This window comes from Hordeum vulgare, chromosome 6H, assembly GCF_904849725.1.
Source record: "Hordeum vulgare subsp. vulgare chromosome 6H, MorexV3_pseudomolecules_assembly, whole genome shotgun sequence".
NCBI lineage: Eukaryota > Viridiplantae > Streptophyta > Magnoliopsida > Poales > Poaceae > Hordeum > Hordeum vulgare.
Genome location: NC_058523.1, coordinates 97,438,938 through 97,458,171, shown reverse-complemented (window position 1 = coordinate 97,458,171; position 19,234 = coordinate 97,438,938). Strand labels below are relative to the sequence as shown.

The 19,234-nt window shown below is 44.7% G+C and overlaps 1 protein-coding gene and 1 pseudogene across 1 annotated transcript; one reads left to right on the top strand and one right to left on the bottom strand.

Annotated features, from left to right (window-relative positions):
* LOC123405156 overlaps nt 1-15,047 on the top strand; it is a 34,470-nt pseudogene extending 19,423 nt beyond the window's left edge.
* A 295-nt stretch (nt 15,048-15,342) lies between these two features.
* LOC123403957 (early nodulin-like protein 1) lies at nt 15,343-16,339 on the bottom strand. The gene is made up of 2 exons (XM_045097859.1): nt 16,030-16,339; nt 15,343-15,926 (listed from the first exon to the last, which is right to left on the bottom strand). The coding sequence occupies exons 1-2, from the start codon at nt 16,211-16,213 to the stop codon at nt 15,472-15,474; spliced, it is 639 nt and encodes a 212-aa protein (XP_044953794.1). The 5' UTR covers nt 16,214-16,339; the 3' UTR covers nt 15,343-15,471.
* Nucleotides 16,340-19,234: the final 2,895 nt, after the last annotated feature.

Genomic DNA, 19,234 nt, shown 5'->3' with positions numbered 1-19,234 from the left:
GTTCAAATAAGTTCAAAAAAATGAAATCCCTTTGTAACAGACGAGTTTCCGTATGAAACCCTCATACTTCGAAAGAGATTTTCTGTTTTGTACACGAAGTGCATCCAGTTTTTGCCGTAACCCTCTCAACTTTCTCGCACATGCTATGTGGGTGAAATGATGATACCATGCCAACTTGGAACCTTTTCAGTGTTCATTTCAAATGCTTTTCAATTTCATGTACTTATAGCTCAAAATAATCAGTAAATGCATGAAAAATAACAAATGAAGTCAGAAAGGGTTGTAAATTGATGATGTGGCTTTGAATGGTGCATTTTGAACACACAAAAACTATGGAGTTCAAGTAAGTTCGAAAAAAATGAAATCCCTTTGTAACAGACGAGTTTCCGTATGAACCCTGATACTTCGAAAGAGATTGTCTGTTTTGTACACGAAGTGGATCCAGTTTTTGCCGTAACCCTCTCAACTTTCTCACACATGCTATGTGGGTGAAATCATGATACCATGCCAACTTGGAACCTTTTCAGAGTTCATTTCAAATGCTTTTCAATTTCCTGGTCTTATAGCTCAAAATAATCAGTAAATGCATGAAAAATAACAAATGAAGTCAGAAAGGGTTGTAAATTGATGATGTGGCTTTGAATGGTGCATTTTGAATACAAAAAAACTATAGAGTTCAAATAATTTCAAAAAAATGAAATCCCTTTGTAATAGACGAGTTTCCGTATGAAACCGTGATACTTCGAAAGAGATTGTCCGTTTTGTACACAAAGTGCATCCAGTTTTTGCCGTAACCCTCTCAACTTTCTCGCACATGCTATGTGGGTGAAATGATGATACCATGCCAGCTTGGAAACTTTTCAGAGTTCATTTCAAATGCTTTTCAATTTCATGGTCTTATAGCTCAAAATTATCATTAAATGCATGAAAAATAACAAATGAAGTCAGAAAGGGTTGTAAATTGATGATGTGGCTTTGAATGGTGCATTTTGAACACAGAAAAACTATGGAGTTCAAATAACTTCAAAAATATGAAATCCCTTTGTAACAGACGAGTTTCCGGGACTAAAGATCCAGCGAAACCACGTGGCGTGACGCGCAAACACGTTGCGTGCCACATATGTTATTAGTCCTGGTTCACGACAAAAACCGGGACTAAAGATCCAGCGAAACCACGTGGCGTGCCGCGCAAACACGTGGCATGCCGCATATGTTATTAGTCCCGGTTTTAGATACGAACCGGGACTAAAGGATTGCCTATATAAACCCTCCCCCTCCCACCCTCTCCTGTGTTTTTGGGCGTTGAGGTGTGAGCATGCATGCCATGCTCTTGCCACTCTAGCTCATGCATATGAGAGAAGAAGAATGCCGGCTGTTGTTATGGGGGTCGCTCTTCCTTCTTCTCCTTGTGCTAGATATTTGTTATGCATTACGAGAAGAAGGAATAGCGGCCATCATCGACGGTCGAAAAATCAGGTGAGGGAGTGTCCACCATATATGAGAGAAACTTTAATAGCAAAAATAATTGTCATAAAATAAAATTAATAAGTAATTTTAAACAAAATAAAATAAAATAAATAAGTATTTTGTTGTAAGTAGAAACAAAACAAAATAAGCTAACTAGCACTTTGAATTTAAGTAGAAACAAAACAAAATAAACAAAAGATAAAATAATCAGTAAATGCAACTAAAATTATCAAAGTATTTTCTGTTTAAAATCATTAAAAGCAAAAAATAATTTTCATAAAGAACTTTTTTTGTTAGAAACTTTAATGGCAAAAAGAATTATCATAAAATAAAATAAATAAGTAATTAGAAACAAAAAAAATAAAAAAAAGTAAGTATTTTGTTGTAAGGAGAAACAAAACAAAATAAGCTAACTAAAAAATAAACAAAACAAAAATAAAGCAAAAAAACAAAACAAAAATAATGGAAAAAAATTAAAAAAAAGATGTTCCTCTCCACGTTGCAGCTGCGGCGGAGCTTATAAATAGGCTCGGAAGCCCTTCGCTTGGCGAGGTGGGACTAAACATTCAACCGCACCACGACTGTGGCAGGCAACCGGTACCAATGCAAAAAAGAAATAAAATAAATAAAGAAAAAAGAAAACAAAAAAATGGGGAAAATAAAAAATTTGCCACCAACTGGGCACCACGGCCGCAATACGACTAGAAACCCATCCATGGGCCAGGATTCAGGGCCGCAGTAGGCCCAGAAGGCCCATCACGCAAAGCATTAACAAGTAGGCTCGTAAGCCTGCAGTGGAGAGGAGCTCGAGAGGGGTGCGGCACTGGGGCTTATAAACCACTGCGCACCCTCTCAACTAGTGAGGTGGGACTAAACTTTGGCCGCGATGCGGGCAGCACAGGGCCTTTGGTACCGGTTCGTGGCACCAACCGGTACCAATGCCCACCCTTTAGTCCCGGTTGGTGCCACCAACCAGAAGCGGCGGGTTGGTGCCACCAACCGGAAGCGACGGCCTTTGGTCCCGGTTGGTGGCACCAACCGGGACTAAAGGGGGCATTGGTACCGGTTGGTGCCACGAACCGGTACCAATGGCTTTGCTATATAAGCTAGCATTTGTGAAAATTTTGTCAGTTTCTTTGATTTCTCCGACGACGCCGCCAGGCTGCCCGAGCTCGCCGTCGTCGCCCCTGCCCCCGACCACGCCGCCGTTGCCTGGCCCGACCACGCCGTCGTCGCCCCTGCCCCCCAACCACGCCGCGCGACCTCGCTGTGCCTTTACCGCGCCCCTACCCACCCCGTCGACGCTGTCGCCGCCCTTTGTTCCGTCGATCGCCATCGCCCCTGCCCCGACCACGCCGCCGTCGACCCTGCCCCAACCACGCCACCGTCGCCCCTACCCCGCCACGCCGCCATCGCCGCCCTCTACATCGACGCCGACGCCGTGCCTCTCCTTGGTCAGGCCGGCGCCGCCCACCGTGTCCTCTCCTTTGTTCATATAAATGATGATTTGTTTTTTGCATTTTTATAAAAATGTATATATGTATGTATGTTCTCTGTGCATATAAAAGTTAGATTTTTAGTACATTTGGGTACATTTTAGGTTAGTTTTATCTATATATGTTCTCTGATTTAGTACATTTTAGGTTAGTTTCATTTTTAGAAAAGTTTTATATATTTAGAAAAAGAAGGAAGAGAAGGAAGAAGGAAGAAGAAGAAAAAGTTTTATATATGCAAAAGTTACATTTTTAGAAAAGTATTATATATAGCTAGGAAGATAACGAAGAAGAAGAAAAAGAATGAGAGGAGAAAAAGGAAAATAAGAAGAGGAAGAAAGGAGAAGAAGAGGAGAGGAAGAAGATGAGAAATAAATAAGAAGAGGAAAAAAGAAGAAAAAGAAGAGAATTTCTATTTTTTTTTCTTCTTTCTCCTCTATTCCTTTCTTCTTCTCCTTTTTTTCTTCTTTTTTTTCTTCGATTGCTTCTCTTCTATTCCTTTCTTCTTCTCCTCTTTTTATTTCTTCTTTTGTCTTCTTATTTTTCATCGGGTATGTCGTTGTCGATATACCCCCTCCAGATCGAACTTCAACACGAGGGGGGGTACCGATATACCCCCTCCCCGATAACATTATTTTCCCATGTATATGTATGTCGCGTCGTTGTCGATATAATCCCCTCCCGGATAACTTCGACATGAGGGGCGGTCGATATATATACCCACTCTCGACCGTGATAACTTATACCACGGGAGCACCCCCCTCGGCCCTCTCGCTCAACCAAAACTCTCGAGGACACCCAAACCCTAGAGAAAAAATGATGTTGGTCTCCTACCCCCTCCCGCCGCGCCCCTACCCGACAAACTCTCTCGAGGCCACCCAAATTTACCAAGTTAAAAGAGCGTTGTCGTCGAGGCCACCCCAAACCCTTGAAGCGTTGTGTCGAGGCCACCCCAAAACCCTTGAAGCGTTGTCTAGGCCACACCAAACCCTAGAGAAGCAGCGTCGAGGCCACTAACATGATTCCTTATTGTGATTAGCTAGCTAGTTCCACGTTTGCCACTAATATATATCCATATGTACCATGTTTGAATAATAATTGACATGTTGTAAATATTTGCAGAAACTATGGATCAATCCCGAGACGAAGAGGAAGAAGCTATGTTGGGGGAGATAATCGTACAAGGAAGTGATGTCATTGCGTCGTTTCTCAGAGACAGCGATGGTCTAGAAAGATCGGGTGAAGAAGAGGGCCATGTTCATGATGATCTGGAAGGATCGGGTGAAGAAGAGGGTGTTCAAGATGATCTGGAAGGATCGGGTGAAGAAGAGGGCGTTCATGACGGCTCCGTTGACCGAACCAAGTCGGGCCAGGTATATATATATTAGTTAAGCCCGTGCTGACTAGTTAATTGATGCATTCATTGTTTTCATATGTACACATATTAATTAACTCTCGTCTTTCTTATTTTTTCTCTAGCCCTCCGGATCGACCTCAACTTCGGTAAAGAAACGAGGCCCGAAGAAAAAGTTGCGCTCGGATGAAAGGTTTGAGATCACAGCAATCGCGCGCGATGGCAAGCCGATTGAACCCATCCGGACAAGGGATGCATTTTGTGCTCAGTACGGGGTTCTTGTTAGGGAAATGATCCCGATCAGTATCCAGCAATGGTTAAAGCCAAAGAAGGAAGACCCCGAGGTGCCGACGACTTATGTCTCCGATAAACAGAAAGAAGATCTTTGCACAACGATTAAGGAAAATTTCACCCTACCTCCAGAGGAGGATCCAGAGAAGCCGGTTAAAGAGGAATTGATCAAGTCTCATGCTCTTAAGAAGATGGCAGAACTATTCAGGAGGTGGTAGAATGAGCTGAAAACGTTTGTCGACAAAGAAGAGACACCAGAATTCACCGGCCGGTTTGAGAAGATCAGAGATCAATGGCCCGCATTTGTGGCCCACAAGACATCGAAAAAGAGTAAGAAGATGTGAGCGACAAACAAGAAAAATGCTGCGAAGAAGAAGCATCACCATCGCACGGGGTCAGGTGGTTACCTCAATGCCCGACCTTTGTGGGACAAGGCTGAGAATAACCTGATTGCTAAAGGGGTCGAACCAGAGACATTGAGATGGCCAGACCATTGCCGGACTTGGTTCTTCAGGGTTAGCGGAACCTTGGACCCTGTATCAGGGGAGTGCGTTTGGACGGAAGAGCAACTGCGAATACCCGTCAGGAAGCTTCAGCACTATATCACCGCAGCACAGGAAGGGGCGTTAATTCCAGACAGAGAGAATGACGAGCTCACAATGGCCCTCGGGAATCCTGAGCACCCTGGACGGACACGAGGCACGCCAGGCTCCCTTCCGTGGAAGGCTGGGTTTCCGTACGCAGGAGGTTACAAAACCCAGTAGAGGAGGAAGAAAGCGGAGCATAGCCAACTGCAGGCGCTGCACGAAAGGGTACAAGGGCTAGAGGAACGAGAAGCAGATCGTAGCAAACGACCCGCCGAAGCTTCCCCTGAAGCTACCCCGCCATCTCAGCAGAGAAGCAGCGTGGCTTCCACCGAGCAGACTCAGCAGCTGGAGCCTGTCTTCACGTGCTACCCCGTGGATGCTATCACAGAGTCTCAATATTGCCACCTTATGACGCAATGGATGACATTCAAAGTCAAGGCGGCTCTTGCCTCTGTTATACCTAATGAACCTGGCTCAACCTACCACGGCCAGCCGATTCCAAAAGGATATGCTAGGGTGATGGTGGATCAAATAACGAAAGGATTTGAGGACCTTGAGCTTGACCACCCTACGGGTGAAGGGGAGATTCGGCTGGGTTCTTCTTTGAGGACTCCATGCCTATGGCGGAAGGAGTTCATCCACCTTCCGAACTGAACGCCTCCGCCTCCTCCTCCTCCTCCGGCGAGTCAGGGCCCGCCTCCTCCTCCACCTCCTCCGGCGAGTGATCAGGGCACTCAGCCTCCTTCTCCGACGTGTGATGGCACTCCGCCTCCTTCTCCGCCTGCGCTGGCGCGCCCGAGCAGCCAGCTGCCTCCTCCTTCTCTGCCTCGTCAACAAGGGCTGAAGAGACCCGCCGCCGCTCCGGCTCCTCCGGCACGTAGTCCTTCTCCTCCACCTCGTAAGAAAGGAAAGACAGTCGCAGTCGCTACGTCTGCTCCGACATGTAGCAGTACAGCCAGAGGCAGGCAATACAAATACGGTCCTTCTCTGAAGCCTCTAGAGAAGTTACCATACGAGAGGAGCCCGGAGGAAAACGAGAAGATCGTGGAAGCCAAAGTGAAGAACTTCTTTGAAGGGGTGAAAGCAAAAAAACATCCACCTCCGGAGGAGAAGATAGATCCGGTAAAAGCAAAGCGTACTCTGGCTGCCCTGAAGAAACCACCAAAGTCTCCGACGAAAGGCAACTATGAGCGCATTATTACAAAGTCATTTATCGAAGTGCAGCGTTCGGGACGTACTGTCAGTGATCAAAGGTTAGCAGAACGACGAGCTGGGAAAAAAGTGGCCCAGCTCGGCGAACAAGTGAACCAATCATTCCCCCCGCTCAAGGTGTCTAGCGATATCGCCGCTAATCATCCGGAGATCTTGTTGCCCGGTACCAATCATGAAGTTTACCTGCCCGATGATGCACATTTTGATTTATTGGAGGTGGACGAACACAAATACGTGTACGGGAAGCCTCTCGTGAAAGATGAATGATCTCTAACAACGATGATGTGAAGATTCCATGATTGGTACATGAAAACTTGCAAAGAGTCTGGGGGAGTAATATTTTGGCGCTGGGAGTTAGAAAGGAGCATGACCTCGTTGGACTTGAACTGTTGATGGTTCCATTTGAGGAGTTCTTCCCGTTTTACAATCTAAAGGCCCTCGATAAATTAATGATCACTTGTTACTGCCTGTAAGTAGTACTACTTCTTTCATTAAGTCTCTATATATAGGTCAGCTCTTTCATTGCATGTATTTTTAATTATCCTCACTATATTATATGCAGATTGAAGATCGTCGAATTGAAGAAAAGACAAATCGGTGATATTGGGTTCATTAACACAAATCTCGTAGATGCATTTATGATTAAATCTCAGGCCAAAGATACCGAGGCCAATCTGCTACAATCGTTTGTATTGAATCAAAACAAAGCTATAATACTCTTCCCTTACGAATTCCAGTGAGTGTTACTGTCTTGTGCATATTCGGTTTCCCTTATTAGTCAAGGTTATAGTAATGTAATTGATGAGTTATGCATGCGTGCGCAGCTTCCACTATATTCTCCTAGAGATTAAGCTTGAGCAGGGACTAGTAACCGTCTTAGACTCGAGACGAAAAGATCCCAACGAGTATGCGGACATGACTGGAATTCTAGAGAATTAAGTTAAATCGATCATTATCGCACCATATCGGCAACTTTGTTCATTTCCTGATATCAAGTAATTGTTTTGTTTGTCTGACAGGGTTTGGAAAAAATTCACCACAAAAACTCCGGGATTGCCGAAGAAGCTGCAATTTAGACACCCGAAAGTAAGTACTATAGTAGCATGTTCCACGCATCTCCTAGTGATTCAAGCGCTAGTTTCATCAAAACCATTTAGCATGCTTGCTAACTATCAGTTTGATTGACCTATATTTCTTGTAAAGTGGTTGTGGCAGGAACCAGGGAATGATTACTATGGATACTACATTTGCGAGTTCATCCGCCACGTGACCTGTGAGCGGGGCTACTCTGACAAACAATATGACGTGCGTAAATAATAATATTCACAATTTTATTTTATTACCATCATTTGTGTTCAGTTTCATTTATTCATATATATGTATTGACCCCCTTCTTCAAATTAGATATATCGAATGCGGAATGAACTCCTACCAGCAGATCGTATGCGAGGAATTCAAGAGGAATTGGCGGCATTCTTTCTTGACCACGTAATCGCTAAAGACGGAGAATACCATGTGAACCCTAACGAGTTGAATTCTAATTAGGAGATTATATTGTAAGAGATAATTATATTGTATATATGTAGCCAGTAGCGTCGGATAGATATACGAGAACTTGTTGTTCGACCAATCTCTCAGAGAAGGAGAGGTGGTCGATATCACTTCTCTTTGTATGCATATGTTCATGACGATCTTCTGTTTCCTTCATTTGCTTACTAGCTAGCGTGTCTAGTCCTCTCTATACGTATAGTATGCAGCGTCGACCAAGCATGGAGATAAGAGAGGGCACTTATCTCTATTCATTAGCTAGCTAACACAATATATGAAACACCTAAATTAACCCCCCAAAACCCCCAACCCCCCCCCCTTTCAAAAAAAACCATCACCTGAAATGCGGACGCGTGGATGCCTTTTGGTCCCGATTGGTGTCAGCAACTGAGACTAAAGGCCCCCCTGCCCGGGCTCGCCGCATCGGCCACGTGGAGGCCCATCTGTCTCGGTTCATGTAAGAACCGGGACTAAAGGCCAAGGGTATTAGTAACGACCTTTCAGTTCCGGTTCCGAAACCGGGATAGAAGGCCCTTACGAAGCGGGACAAAAGGCCCTTTTTCTACTAGTGTACATATTTGCATTGCGAAACCATCACGTGTTTACATTATTTATTGAAAGTTTCTTGCGTTCTTATTGTTATTTTTAGATAAGAGAAATTAGAGCAGATATTGCAGAAGCAAATGCAACCGGATTTGTGCAGTATCTGGATGTATCCACAAGGCCTATTAAAACCTACGACACGCCTCAACAAGAAGATGGGTGAGTATGTAGTTGAATATAATGTTGATGTATTATATGTGTCTGATGCATAATTATATATTGTTAATTACATGCATCAGGAACTCATGTGGATTATTTGTTCTTCATTGCTTTAAAAATTAGAATGAAGATACATGGGATCGATCTTTTTCATAGGTACAAAACTATAATACTAGTACTCTTTACTATGAACACTTATAGTGGACTAAAATGATTTGAGTGTTGTTTTGCAGAGATCAGTTGATGATGCGAGGGAGCTAATGATAGCACAAATTATTTTTTCTTTAAAGAATATACTTGGGGAAATTAAAAACAAAGTTATTAGGATTACAAGGAGGAAGAAATAGATGACCTCAAAGGAGATTCATGCATGTTTGAGTTTACTACAGGACTAGATTATTTTGTAAGAGACATATAAATTGTCCACATATATTTTATGATATTTTGTGTTTAAAGATTTTATACGTAATGGTAATTCCATTTTCTTAGTAATATATAAATATTATGTTGTTGTTGAAAATTCTATAAAATTTGCTATGTTGTCGGTGCATGCCGTCCGCCGCGCCGACGAGGGTCAACTGCGCCCGCGTGGCGTCGGTGCATGCAGTCGACGCGATGTTTTTGCACGACAGAACTGACAGGGGTCAACTGCTCCCGCGTGGCGTCGGTGCATGCAGTCGCTGTCGGGGGGCAACTGTGCGTGTGACGTCGGTGCTTGCTATCGACCCGGCGTTTTTTGCACGGTAGACATAGCGCCGTCATGGCATCGGTGCATGCAGTCGTTGTCGGGGGACAACTGCTCCCGCGTGATGTCGGTGCATGCAGTCGACGCGACGTTTTTTTTGCACGACATACATAGCGTATTATGTTGTTGTTGAAAATTCTATAAAATTTGCTATGTTGTCGGTGCATGCCGTCCGCCGCGCCGACGAGGGTCAACTGCGCCCGCGTGGCGTCGGTGCATGCAGTCGACGCGATGTTTTTGCACGACAGAACTGACAGGGGTCAACTGCTCCCGCGTGGCGTCGGTGCATGAAGTCGCTGTCGGGGGGCAACTGCGCGTGTGACGTCGGTGCTTGCTATCGACCCGGCGTTTTTTGCACGGTAGACATAGCGCCGTCATGGCATCGGTGCATGCAGTCGATGTCGGGGGACAACTGCTCCCGCGTGATGTCGGTGCATGCAGTCGACGCGACGTTTTTTTTGCACGACATACATAGCGCCATCATGGCGTCCGTGCATGCAGTCGATGTCGGGGGTCAACTGCTCCGTCGGTGCACGCGACGTTTTTAGTCTCACCCCACCGGCCCAAGGTCGCGACGGCTTGTTTATATACCCCGTCAGCTGAAGTTCTGTGCACATGGCCGTCACTCTGTCGCGACGCACTAACCTTCGTCAGTACATACTTTTTGCATTTAAAAATAGCACAATCGACGTCGTCTGAAGTGCACATAGTATTGTCTTAAATAACATGAACAACATATTGTCTTAAATAACATGAAAAACATATACATATTGTCTTAAATAACATGAAAAACATATACATATTGTCTTATGTAACACAATAGTATTACACATATAAAAAAAATCTCAAGATTGCAATAACACCGCTTCTGTCTTCAACCACAGTTACTGCATGAAATAAGTTATAGATTATAAGAATAATTACCGAAACAAAACAACAAAAGTAAAATAAACAAAGGAAAACACATATTAATATGTATTCTGGATTTTGGTTGCAGGTAGCCTTGTAATGACCTGGAAGTCTGCATAGTCTACATAGAGGGCCACTTTTCTCATCAAATGATTTTGGTCTTTCATTTATGGCCACCTTGGGACCATTCTTACCATGACCTCTACTATTGTGCTTAGGTTCCCCTTTGGTGGACACCTTCACTGGATCACGAATAAGAATATGATTCTGCTTAGGCTGAAATTCATCATTACTCACAAAGCTTTGCTGGCTAGGTTCTTCATTATCCAAGATGTCCTTACTCGCTATAATTTCTTCCATTGCTGCCAGCATCTTGTCGAATAAAAATGGGTTATGACATGCGATATGAGAAACTTCTTCAGATACACTGCTCAACTTACTATATCTAGTTCTGGCCTCAGTACCCGTCCAACACCATGAAAACAGATCGCTGGTGTGGTTCACGGGCAATCCAGATCTTACTTTCTTTGTAAACCATCGCAGGATACAACACTTAGGTATTGCAGGTAAGTTGAGTCCATTCAAAACATGAAGAATATGTTTGCAAGGAAGGCCTTTGCGAGTCATACTTGGACAACTAGACTTTATAGTTTCTGCGGAGTTACCTGGTGCGTAGTCCAGAGTAAACCTATTATCCCGGTTATTTTTCTAAGAAACCACGAATCTGTGACTGTCTGCTCCTCTTAATCTATCAATTACCTCAAGCTGATGTACCTTCTTTAAATCTTCCTGCAAGATGTAAAAGTTTGCCTTCATGAATGCTTTGGCAGCAAACACCTTAATGGTCTTACACTGAGTCACTACTACTGGTAGAGTCTGTGAGGCCACGCAATCGTCATGCGATTCATTCTCGCGCAGGCGCATGATGCAATTCTCATAGTGTACAATCATGTCAACAATTTTCATACCGTAGTCCAGATGTAGGTGCAGGCATGAGTTCAGACTCTCGTTCCTCTCATTACTCCGCATACCAAGAAATAACCCACCAGACAAATATGATGCAACCCAAAGCTTCTTCTTCTTGTACATCCTATGGAGCCATGTTTTTGTTTTCTCCGTCTGCCATTTCTGAACAAACGCGACCCATCTCTCCTCAAAAACTGTATGTGTGGTGGCGTAGTACAAGAGTGGCCTGAATTCCTTCAATGACTTGTGGTGGAGGTATTTCTGCATGTTCTTTTCAATATGCCATGAACATAGATGATGTCACACGTCAGGAAGCACCTTCCTGATAGCCCTTATCATCGCTGCATCTCCATCAGTAATTACAGACTGGGGCTTCTTCTGACAATGAGCTTTCAAAAACGTCTCTAGCAGCCAAACATACGTACCTTCAGTCTCATCTGAAACAATGGCGCATGCAAATACCGTAGTGCAACGGTGATTGTCGATACCAACAAAAGGGATAAATGGCATTCCATACCTATTCATCTTGTACGTACTGTCGAACACAGTGACATCACCATAGTCAAGATAATCCCGACGTGAGTGTGAATCACACCAGAACAAGTTGTTCAGCCTACCTTCAGCGTCAACAGTATTCTCAAAGAAGAAATATGGATCCCTGTCCTTTCTAGCCAACATGATTCCTATAGCAGTGTCAGCATCACCCTGGGCAAGCAGTTTTATCTTCTCCTTGTATCACATATTATACAACTTCCTCCTTCCAAACCCTGTCTTAGCATACGAACCGTACCTGCTGACAAAGCTATCAAAAATAATGTGCTTTCTTATCCCAGCTCCTGCCATAGCTAATATCTCTGCTTTCTAAATTCCTTTGATCACATTGTGAGACCGGAGTAAAGGGACTTCGTCCGGTTTTGCAAGAACATGGTTGTGATCATCGAAGAAACTGCTGACATACCAAAGTCCACTCTTTCTATCAAGCTTCACTTTTAAATGGGCTTCACAGAAGCATCGACTCTCCGGTCTCAGTCTGCGGGTCCGGCCTTCCATGGTTAAAAATTTTGCCTGTCGTTTTCCTGCCATTGAACAGAGATACCTCCTCATGCGTAAAAAAATTTCAGAACCTTTAGGAAATCTTTTCAAGTCCCTCCTGATACTGAATCCACGATCTTTCGCGTACTGGTTGTAGAACATGTATGCCTTTCCTTCTGACCTGAATGTCTTGGCCTTGACTTCCCAATGCCTATCCAATGTCTCTTGCTGATATTCATCATAGCCGATGTCAAGGTCAAACTCAAGATCGCCAACATGCTCATCGTTCCCATTAGAACCATCAACACTCCCCTGCAAAATAAGACATATCACCATGTTCGTCAGTCTGTTGCTATGTTTTCAGTTTTCATGACTAATTTGAACATGTACTACAACTTACTTCACTCATATTTCCTTCATTAGATGCATTGTCATCATCCTCATCATTATCATCATCCTCATCATTATCATCATCCTCATTATTGTCATCATCCTCATCATTGTCATCATGTAAAGTTCTCGCCTCACTGTCACCATCGGTATTTCTCTGTGCAGATTCAAAAGTGTAAGTGGTAATACAATTTGTATGCTAGTAATTATACAACATATTCGAAACATACCTGGGTTCCACTTTCAGCATAAGATTGTTCATCTATATCGTAATCGTCATTATCATCATTGACATGCACCTATTTAAATTCAATAGCAACTGTAAGTGTTAATGTAATAGCTTATATTTTCATTATTTATAATCAGCGTACACAACACTTACATTACCACTATATGATTCATCATGACTCATATAGTTGTGTCCGAGTGATTTATCTGCACTCAATGATGAAGATTCAGCCTCACTACTAGAGTCATCGTCAGCATATTCGATGTCTTGCTCTAACAATAAACCTTTCAATAGGTGTTGTATCAATGTCACAATAAACACTAATACAATGAAATCATGAAAAATCGTATGGATTAAATGAAAAAAACTTACTGTCCGTCGTCGAAGGGTTGACCGACATCGTTCGTTGTGCTCGGCGTTGATGCACCGGTGGCTGCAACGTCGTCGTTTGAAGATGGATACGCCGCGTCGGTCACTGCAACCGCCAGCGTCGAAGCGGAGGGAGGGGGTCACGTCGCCGGTGGAGATGTGTGGGGTGGCGTACCGGCGGCGGCGGAGGTGTGTGTGGTTGCGTAACGGCGCCGGAGACGGCAGTGGAGACGACGCGTAGTGTAGTCGCGGCAGCGGCGGAGATAATGGGGGAGTCACGTCGGCGGCGGAGACGGCGGTGGAGACGACGCATGGTGGACTCGCGGCGTTGACGGAGACGTGCGGGGGTGGAGCCACGTCGGCGCCGGAGACGGTGGTGCAGACGACGAGTGGTGGACTCGCGGCGGCGACGACAGAGACGTGCGTGGTGAAGATAGGGTTTTATCTTTTTTTTTCCAAACCAACCGCCGACGCGTGGACTGGCGTGGCGTACGTACGACGGGCGGGCGGACGGGACGACGGATACTGTATACAATGTGTAATGACCATACTACCCTTATACGGAGGTTGTGTTGTACTGAAGTCTCTTCTCGTTGGGATATAGTAGTGTAAGTCAATAATAGTTTGCAGTTAATACCTTTTCTATTTAGTTGATGTGAGTTCTGCTTTTGGCAGGGTGTAGGAACAATTCTTAATGTGTTGATTATTAAGATGTTCAACTTTCTGTTATACAGTTTCCACTTAGTTGTACTACCTCCATTCCTAAATATAAGTCTTTTAAGCGATTTCATTGTGTGTCTACATATGAAGCAAAATGATTGAATGTACGCTCTAAAGTATGTCTATATACATCCGTATATAGTTCATTAGTAAAATCTCTACAAAGACTTATATTTAGGAACGGAGGGAGTAGTTGTTTTGTGGAGTTGCATCACAGGTTATTGCACGAAATTAGTTATACTTATACCAACTTGGAATGTTGCTACTGTGACAGGGAATTTAATTCAATGTTGTTGTGCAATTATGTCAAGTATGTACTCAGCTAAATCTGATTTGCCTTGCTAGTCGAAGAGAAAAACCAGGGAGCCTAAGGAGGAGAATGTTACTCTTGGACCCGCTGTCCGTGAAGGGGAGCATGTCTGGGAGTTGCTCATATCTTTGCATCATTCAATGACACATTCATCGTATGTACTTTTTTGCCTATTACATGTTGTATATATGGTCATCACCCTCATGAGTTGTTTGGTTTGTTACTGGTTTTAGCCTCCATCTGCAGCACGTCACTGACTTGTCCGGGGGAGAGACCCTTGTTCGTATCACTGGTATGCTCCGTACTTCAATTTTCTTTTCGTGATTTAGTTATATTTTTATGGTTTAAAAATAAATTTTATTGTCCCCTAATGAATGCAGGCTGTCAAGACTGATCGTGACGAGTCATCGCCATATGCAGCGATGCTCGCCTCTCAAGATGTTGCGACGCGTTGCAAGGTTTGTATGGGCTTTCATTGGACTATTTTGTGTTTGGGTTCCTACATCCAGGATTCTGATATAATTTCAGCTTCCGCTTCCAGGAGCTTGGCATCACTGCTTTGCACATTAAGCTCCGTGCCACTTTGCAGAAGACGTGACCCCCGTTCCAACTGACAGGCACAGCACTCGCAGAAAGGGTGGTAGGAGAGGAAGGAGGCTGTAGATAGATGGCATTCTTTGTCATAGTCTCTTGTGGCCGTCATCAAGAATTTGCCGTTTGAATAGCCTTATATATCCTATATGTAGTCGCCCATCAGTTTACTCCGACTTCAGAATTTTTGACTGCCAGTTAATTCAGAGCTGCGCTTCGCCTCAGAACATCTCTGGTCGTGTATTTATGCGAAGGTATTCTAGTCCGCACATGCCTTATTATGGTTTCTGATAATATGTTTGGCTCTTATTAGTAATATACTTATCTAATAATATGTTGTGCTGGAATGCCAATGCTAAGTGCTGTCTCATTTAGGAACCATCATATTGGATTTGTCATTGACCATAACGGAACAGGATCAGAGCAGGGAGAGAGTACAAATATTCTCCTGGCTTTAAGAAAAAAGAGTAGTGAAAGATAGCTCTGCAAAGCAGCACTAGAAAGCAAGCATGGCGTATCCAAACCACGCCGCGAACGAGCCGGCGAGGCCTGCCACCGTGAGGCCGGCGCCGCTGGCGGCACCAGGAGGCGCGCCCTTGGCTGGCGTCGAGCTGCTCGCCGCGCCGGCCGGAGCATTGGGCGTTGCCGGGGAGTTTGGCGGTGCGCCACCCGAGGGATCAGACGGCGGGGTCGTTGCTGCGGGCGAGCCCTGGGTCGGCGTGGGCGCGCCCTTGGCGGCGGCGGCGGCGGCGGCGACCATGACGATGAGCTTCTCGTTGGCGCGGCAGTTGGCGTCGACGCCGCTGATGAAGAAGAAGGCGCCGGCGCGGTCGAGGTCGAAGACGGTGTTGCCGTCGGTGAACTGCTTGTCGTAGGTGTTGGTGTTGCAGGCGTTGTAGTCGGCCGGCGCCACCAGCAGCACGGAGTCCTTGTCCTTGGGGTACACGAACACTGCACGAAAGGCATGCACCAACCACACACGCGCACACACACGTCAAAATCACGACGTCACCAAAACGCAGATGAAAGGAAAGGTGGTCGTGCGGTTACGTACCGAGCTGGTCGCCGACCTGGAAGGTGGTCTTCTCGGCCCAGGTGTTGTAGGACTCGGCGCCGGCGCCGGGCACGCCCCACCCGTTGTCGCCGCCGACGTTGTACTGCGCCGCGCCGGCCACCGCCGCCATCAGGGCGACGCAGGCGAGCAGCGCTACCGGGCCACAAGATCTATGGCTCGACATTGCTGGCTACAAAGTACAAACTGCACTGCTCTCGATGCTTGTATTGGGTCGACTGTCGAGAGATCGATGGGTACGTATTTGTAGCCGTAGGCACATGCATGCCGCGTACGTGAGCTGATGGAGCAGGCTGGCTTTACACGCTGTGGGGGGTGCCTTGCTTTTGGCCGTCGCCTCAAGCTACGTACAGTACGTAGAGGAGGCATGCACGTGCCTGTGGTATATGTCTCCTTTTTCGTGCTCTGTGCCACCCCATTTGAGACTGCCTGCGTGCGTGCGCGTGCCTTTCGAATCGATGCTTTGCCGGTTGCGCCCGGAATATCGGCGTCGTGGCTTAGCTTGTGAACGTTGGGATCCACGCGACGTGATAGCTGGCTGGTGCCGTTGGTCGGTTCAGGTGCAACGGTTTGTAGTTTTGTACCCTAGGTTTTCTTATGGTGGCTTCGTGAGTAGGAGAAGATCGCCGCACATCTACACATGACACATCGATCAACCATCTCCGAACCAACCTGTAGTTGCGGTGGTATCTTCAGCCTATCGGGATTCAAATTTTAATGCTTGCATTTATTTCAAGATTTTTAGTAATGTGCGAAACAAAACGTTTTCGTCGATGACGAGATGCCTATGATGACTTCATAAATCTTAAGATAACATGGGGGTCTTTCGAAGATACTCATAAAGGCAAGATAAGGGTATATGCATGTGTGTATTAACGCTTCCATTTGTATCATATTAATATAAAGATCAATCAACTATCCACGACCCCAATAGGTAAGCTGTCTACACTCTTCAATTTGGAATTTGAAAGAAGAATAACACGTAATAAGAGGTATATTGACTATTTATTCCTTTTCCCACCATTTTTAAACTGAAAGGAATGCCTTTCTTTTTCACATGTCAATTGTGTTTTCATGTTTGTTTTTGCTTTTCGACTCCCTCTTGCCAAATCTTAATTGCCTACTGTTTGAAAAAAAGTTGTCAGCGACTATAATTGCACACCATTAAATTTAAAATCCCATACTGTTTGTGCAACTTCAGTTATATGTTACTATAAAATTATGTCTTTGAGTTTGAAAAGCAATGACTTGAAAATAAGAATAATATGGTGTTGACCGCCTTCCCCTTTCGCTGCCGCCAGGGCCCATCTCCCATGAAAAACCCGCATATTGGCGGGAGGCCATGATCATGGTGGACGCGTTGGAGGGTTGCTATGGGACATCATATATGTTGTTTGCTTGAGCGGCGGCCTAGGTCATGCGGTGTGTGACGACATCATTTGGTGAATTCGAGCATCCAACAGCGGCCAGAGGGATCCAACATTACTATCTTCATCGGTGGCCCGGTCCAGCTGGATGAGCAGAGAAGGGGCCAACGATGCATGGTTCTAGATGATAGCGATCAACATAAGACCTTGATCTGTCGTACATCGGCATGGGTGATTTTTTAAGGATTAATTTAAGGACACTTCATGTTTTGTTTGGGGTGGAGAATTGGCGATGTTGTCTCGGGATAGGAATAACATTCTTTTCGTCTACTCCCGTTCCGTTGGTTTGTTCTTCGCCAATGGAAGGAGTGTGGAGTTGTGTTTCTAATGGATCTTTTGGGGTTCAGTTGGTTTAGCTTTTTGGTGCATCCAGTTAGATTCGGTTGACTACTGTGGTCTTCGAAATTTCTACATGCCTTTATTGGCGGATTTATTTTTTCTGGTGGCGATTTGCTTCGCACACTGCGACCGCTGGCGTCTCTGGGTCTACATCGAGGATTTCTCGGTCGCTGCTTTGGTAAGTGTTGATTCAATCACATCTTATTCCTTTATTAGTAGGATGCACTCACATGTCTTCTCGGGAGATCCACTCACTAGTAGAAAAAGGGGCTTTAGTCTCCTCCAACCGGGACAAAGTTATTGGGACTAATGCTCATTACTTTTAATCCCAGTTGGCTTACGAATCGGGACTAAATGAGCTCCACGTGGCCACCCTGGGGCACCCAGGCAGGAGCACCTTTAGTCCCAGTTGGTAGCACCAACCGGGACCAAAATGCAGCCATGCGTTAGCAGCTCGCAGGCCCTGGTTTTTTTTAAAGGGGGGGTTACGGGTTTTTGAGAGTTTTATTAGGGGTTTCATATTGTGTTATCTAGCTACAACATATAGAGAGAAGTGATATCTCTTTCTCCGTGCTTGGTCGACGGTAGCTACTATACATATAGAGAGAACTCGAGGCTCGCTAGTAAGCAAATAAAAGAATCATTAATTACACAACATCGTGATGAACATATATAGAGAGAAGTGACCTCTGTTTCTTCGTGCTTGGTCGAATAACTCGATGCTACTACATATAGTACACGATCATGCATATATACAATATATAACAACTCTTGCGATCCCTAACTAAATAATATATATCCACCAAAATCGGTATGGAAATCCTAATGATATTCCCCGTCTGATGGTATGACATGCTCAACAAAGAATTTCGCCAACTCCTATTGAATTGCTCATATGCGATCAGTTTGTAGGAGTGTGTCCCGCTTCCGCGCGATCTAATTTAAAGAAGGGAGTCAATAAGTATATGTATGAATGAAACTCAACACAGTTAAATGGAAATAAAATAAAAATGTGAATATTGTTTACGTACTTCAAGTTCTTTAAAACACCTGCCCTTCTCACAGGTCGTCTGGTGAATCAACTCGTAAACGAAGAATCCACATAAATTATTTCCGGATTCCTGCCTCAAGCAGTACTTTAAGAGAATAGAGTTCAGACAAAATAATAATCAAGCACGATAATGGTATTGAAACTAGAATGAATGACAGATGCGTGGAACTAGCTAATACTACTTACTCTGGAGAAGGAAAATCGCAGCTCCTTATTCCATTCACTTTAGCTTTCTTGGTGAACTTTTTCCAAACCCTGCACGGCAAAGAAAATGATTACTTGATATCAGGAAATGAAAGAAAGTTATCGATATGGTGCGATAATGATTGAACTTACTTATGGAGCATTTCAGCAATCGGCGCCAAGTGTG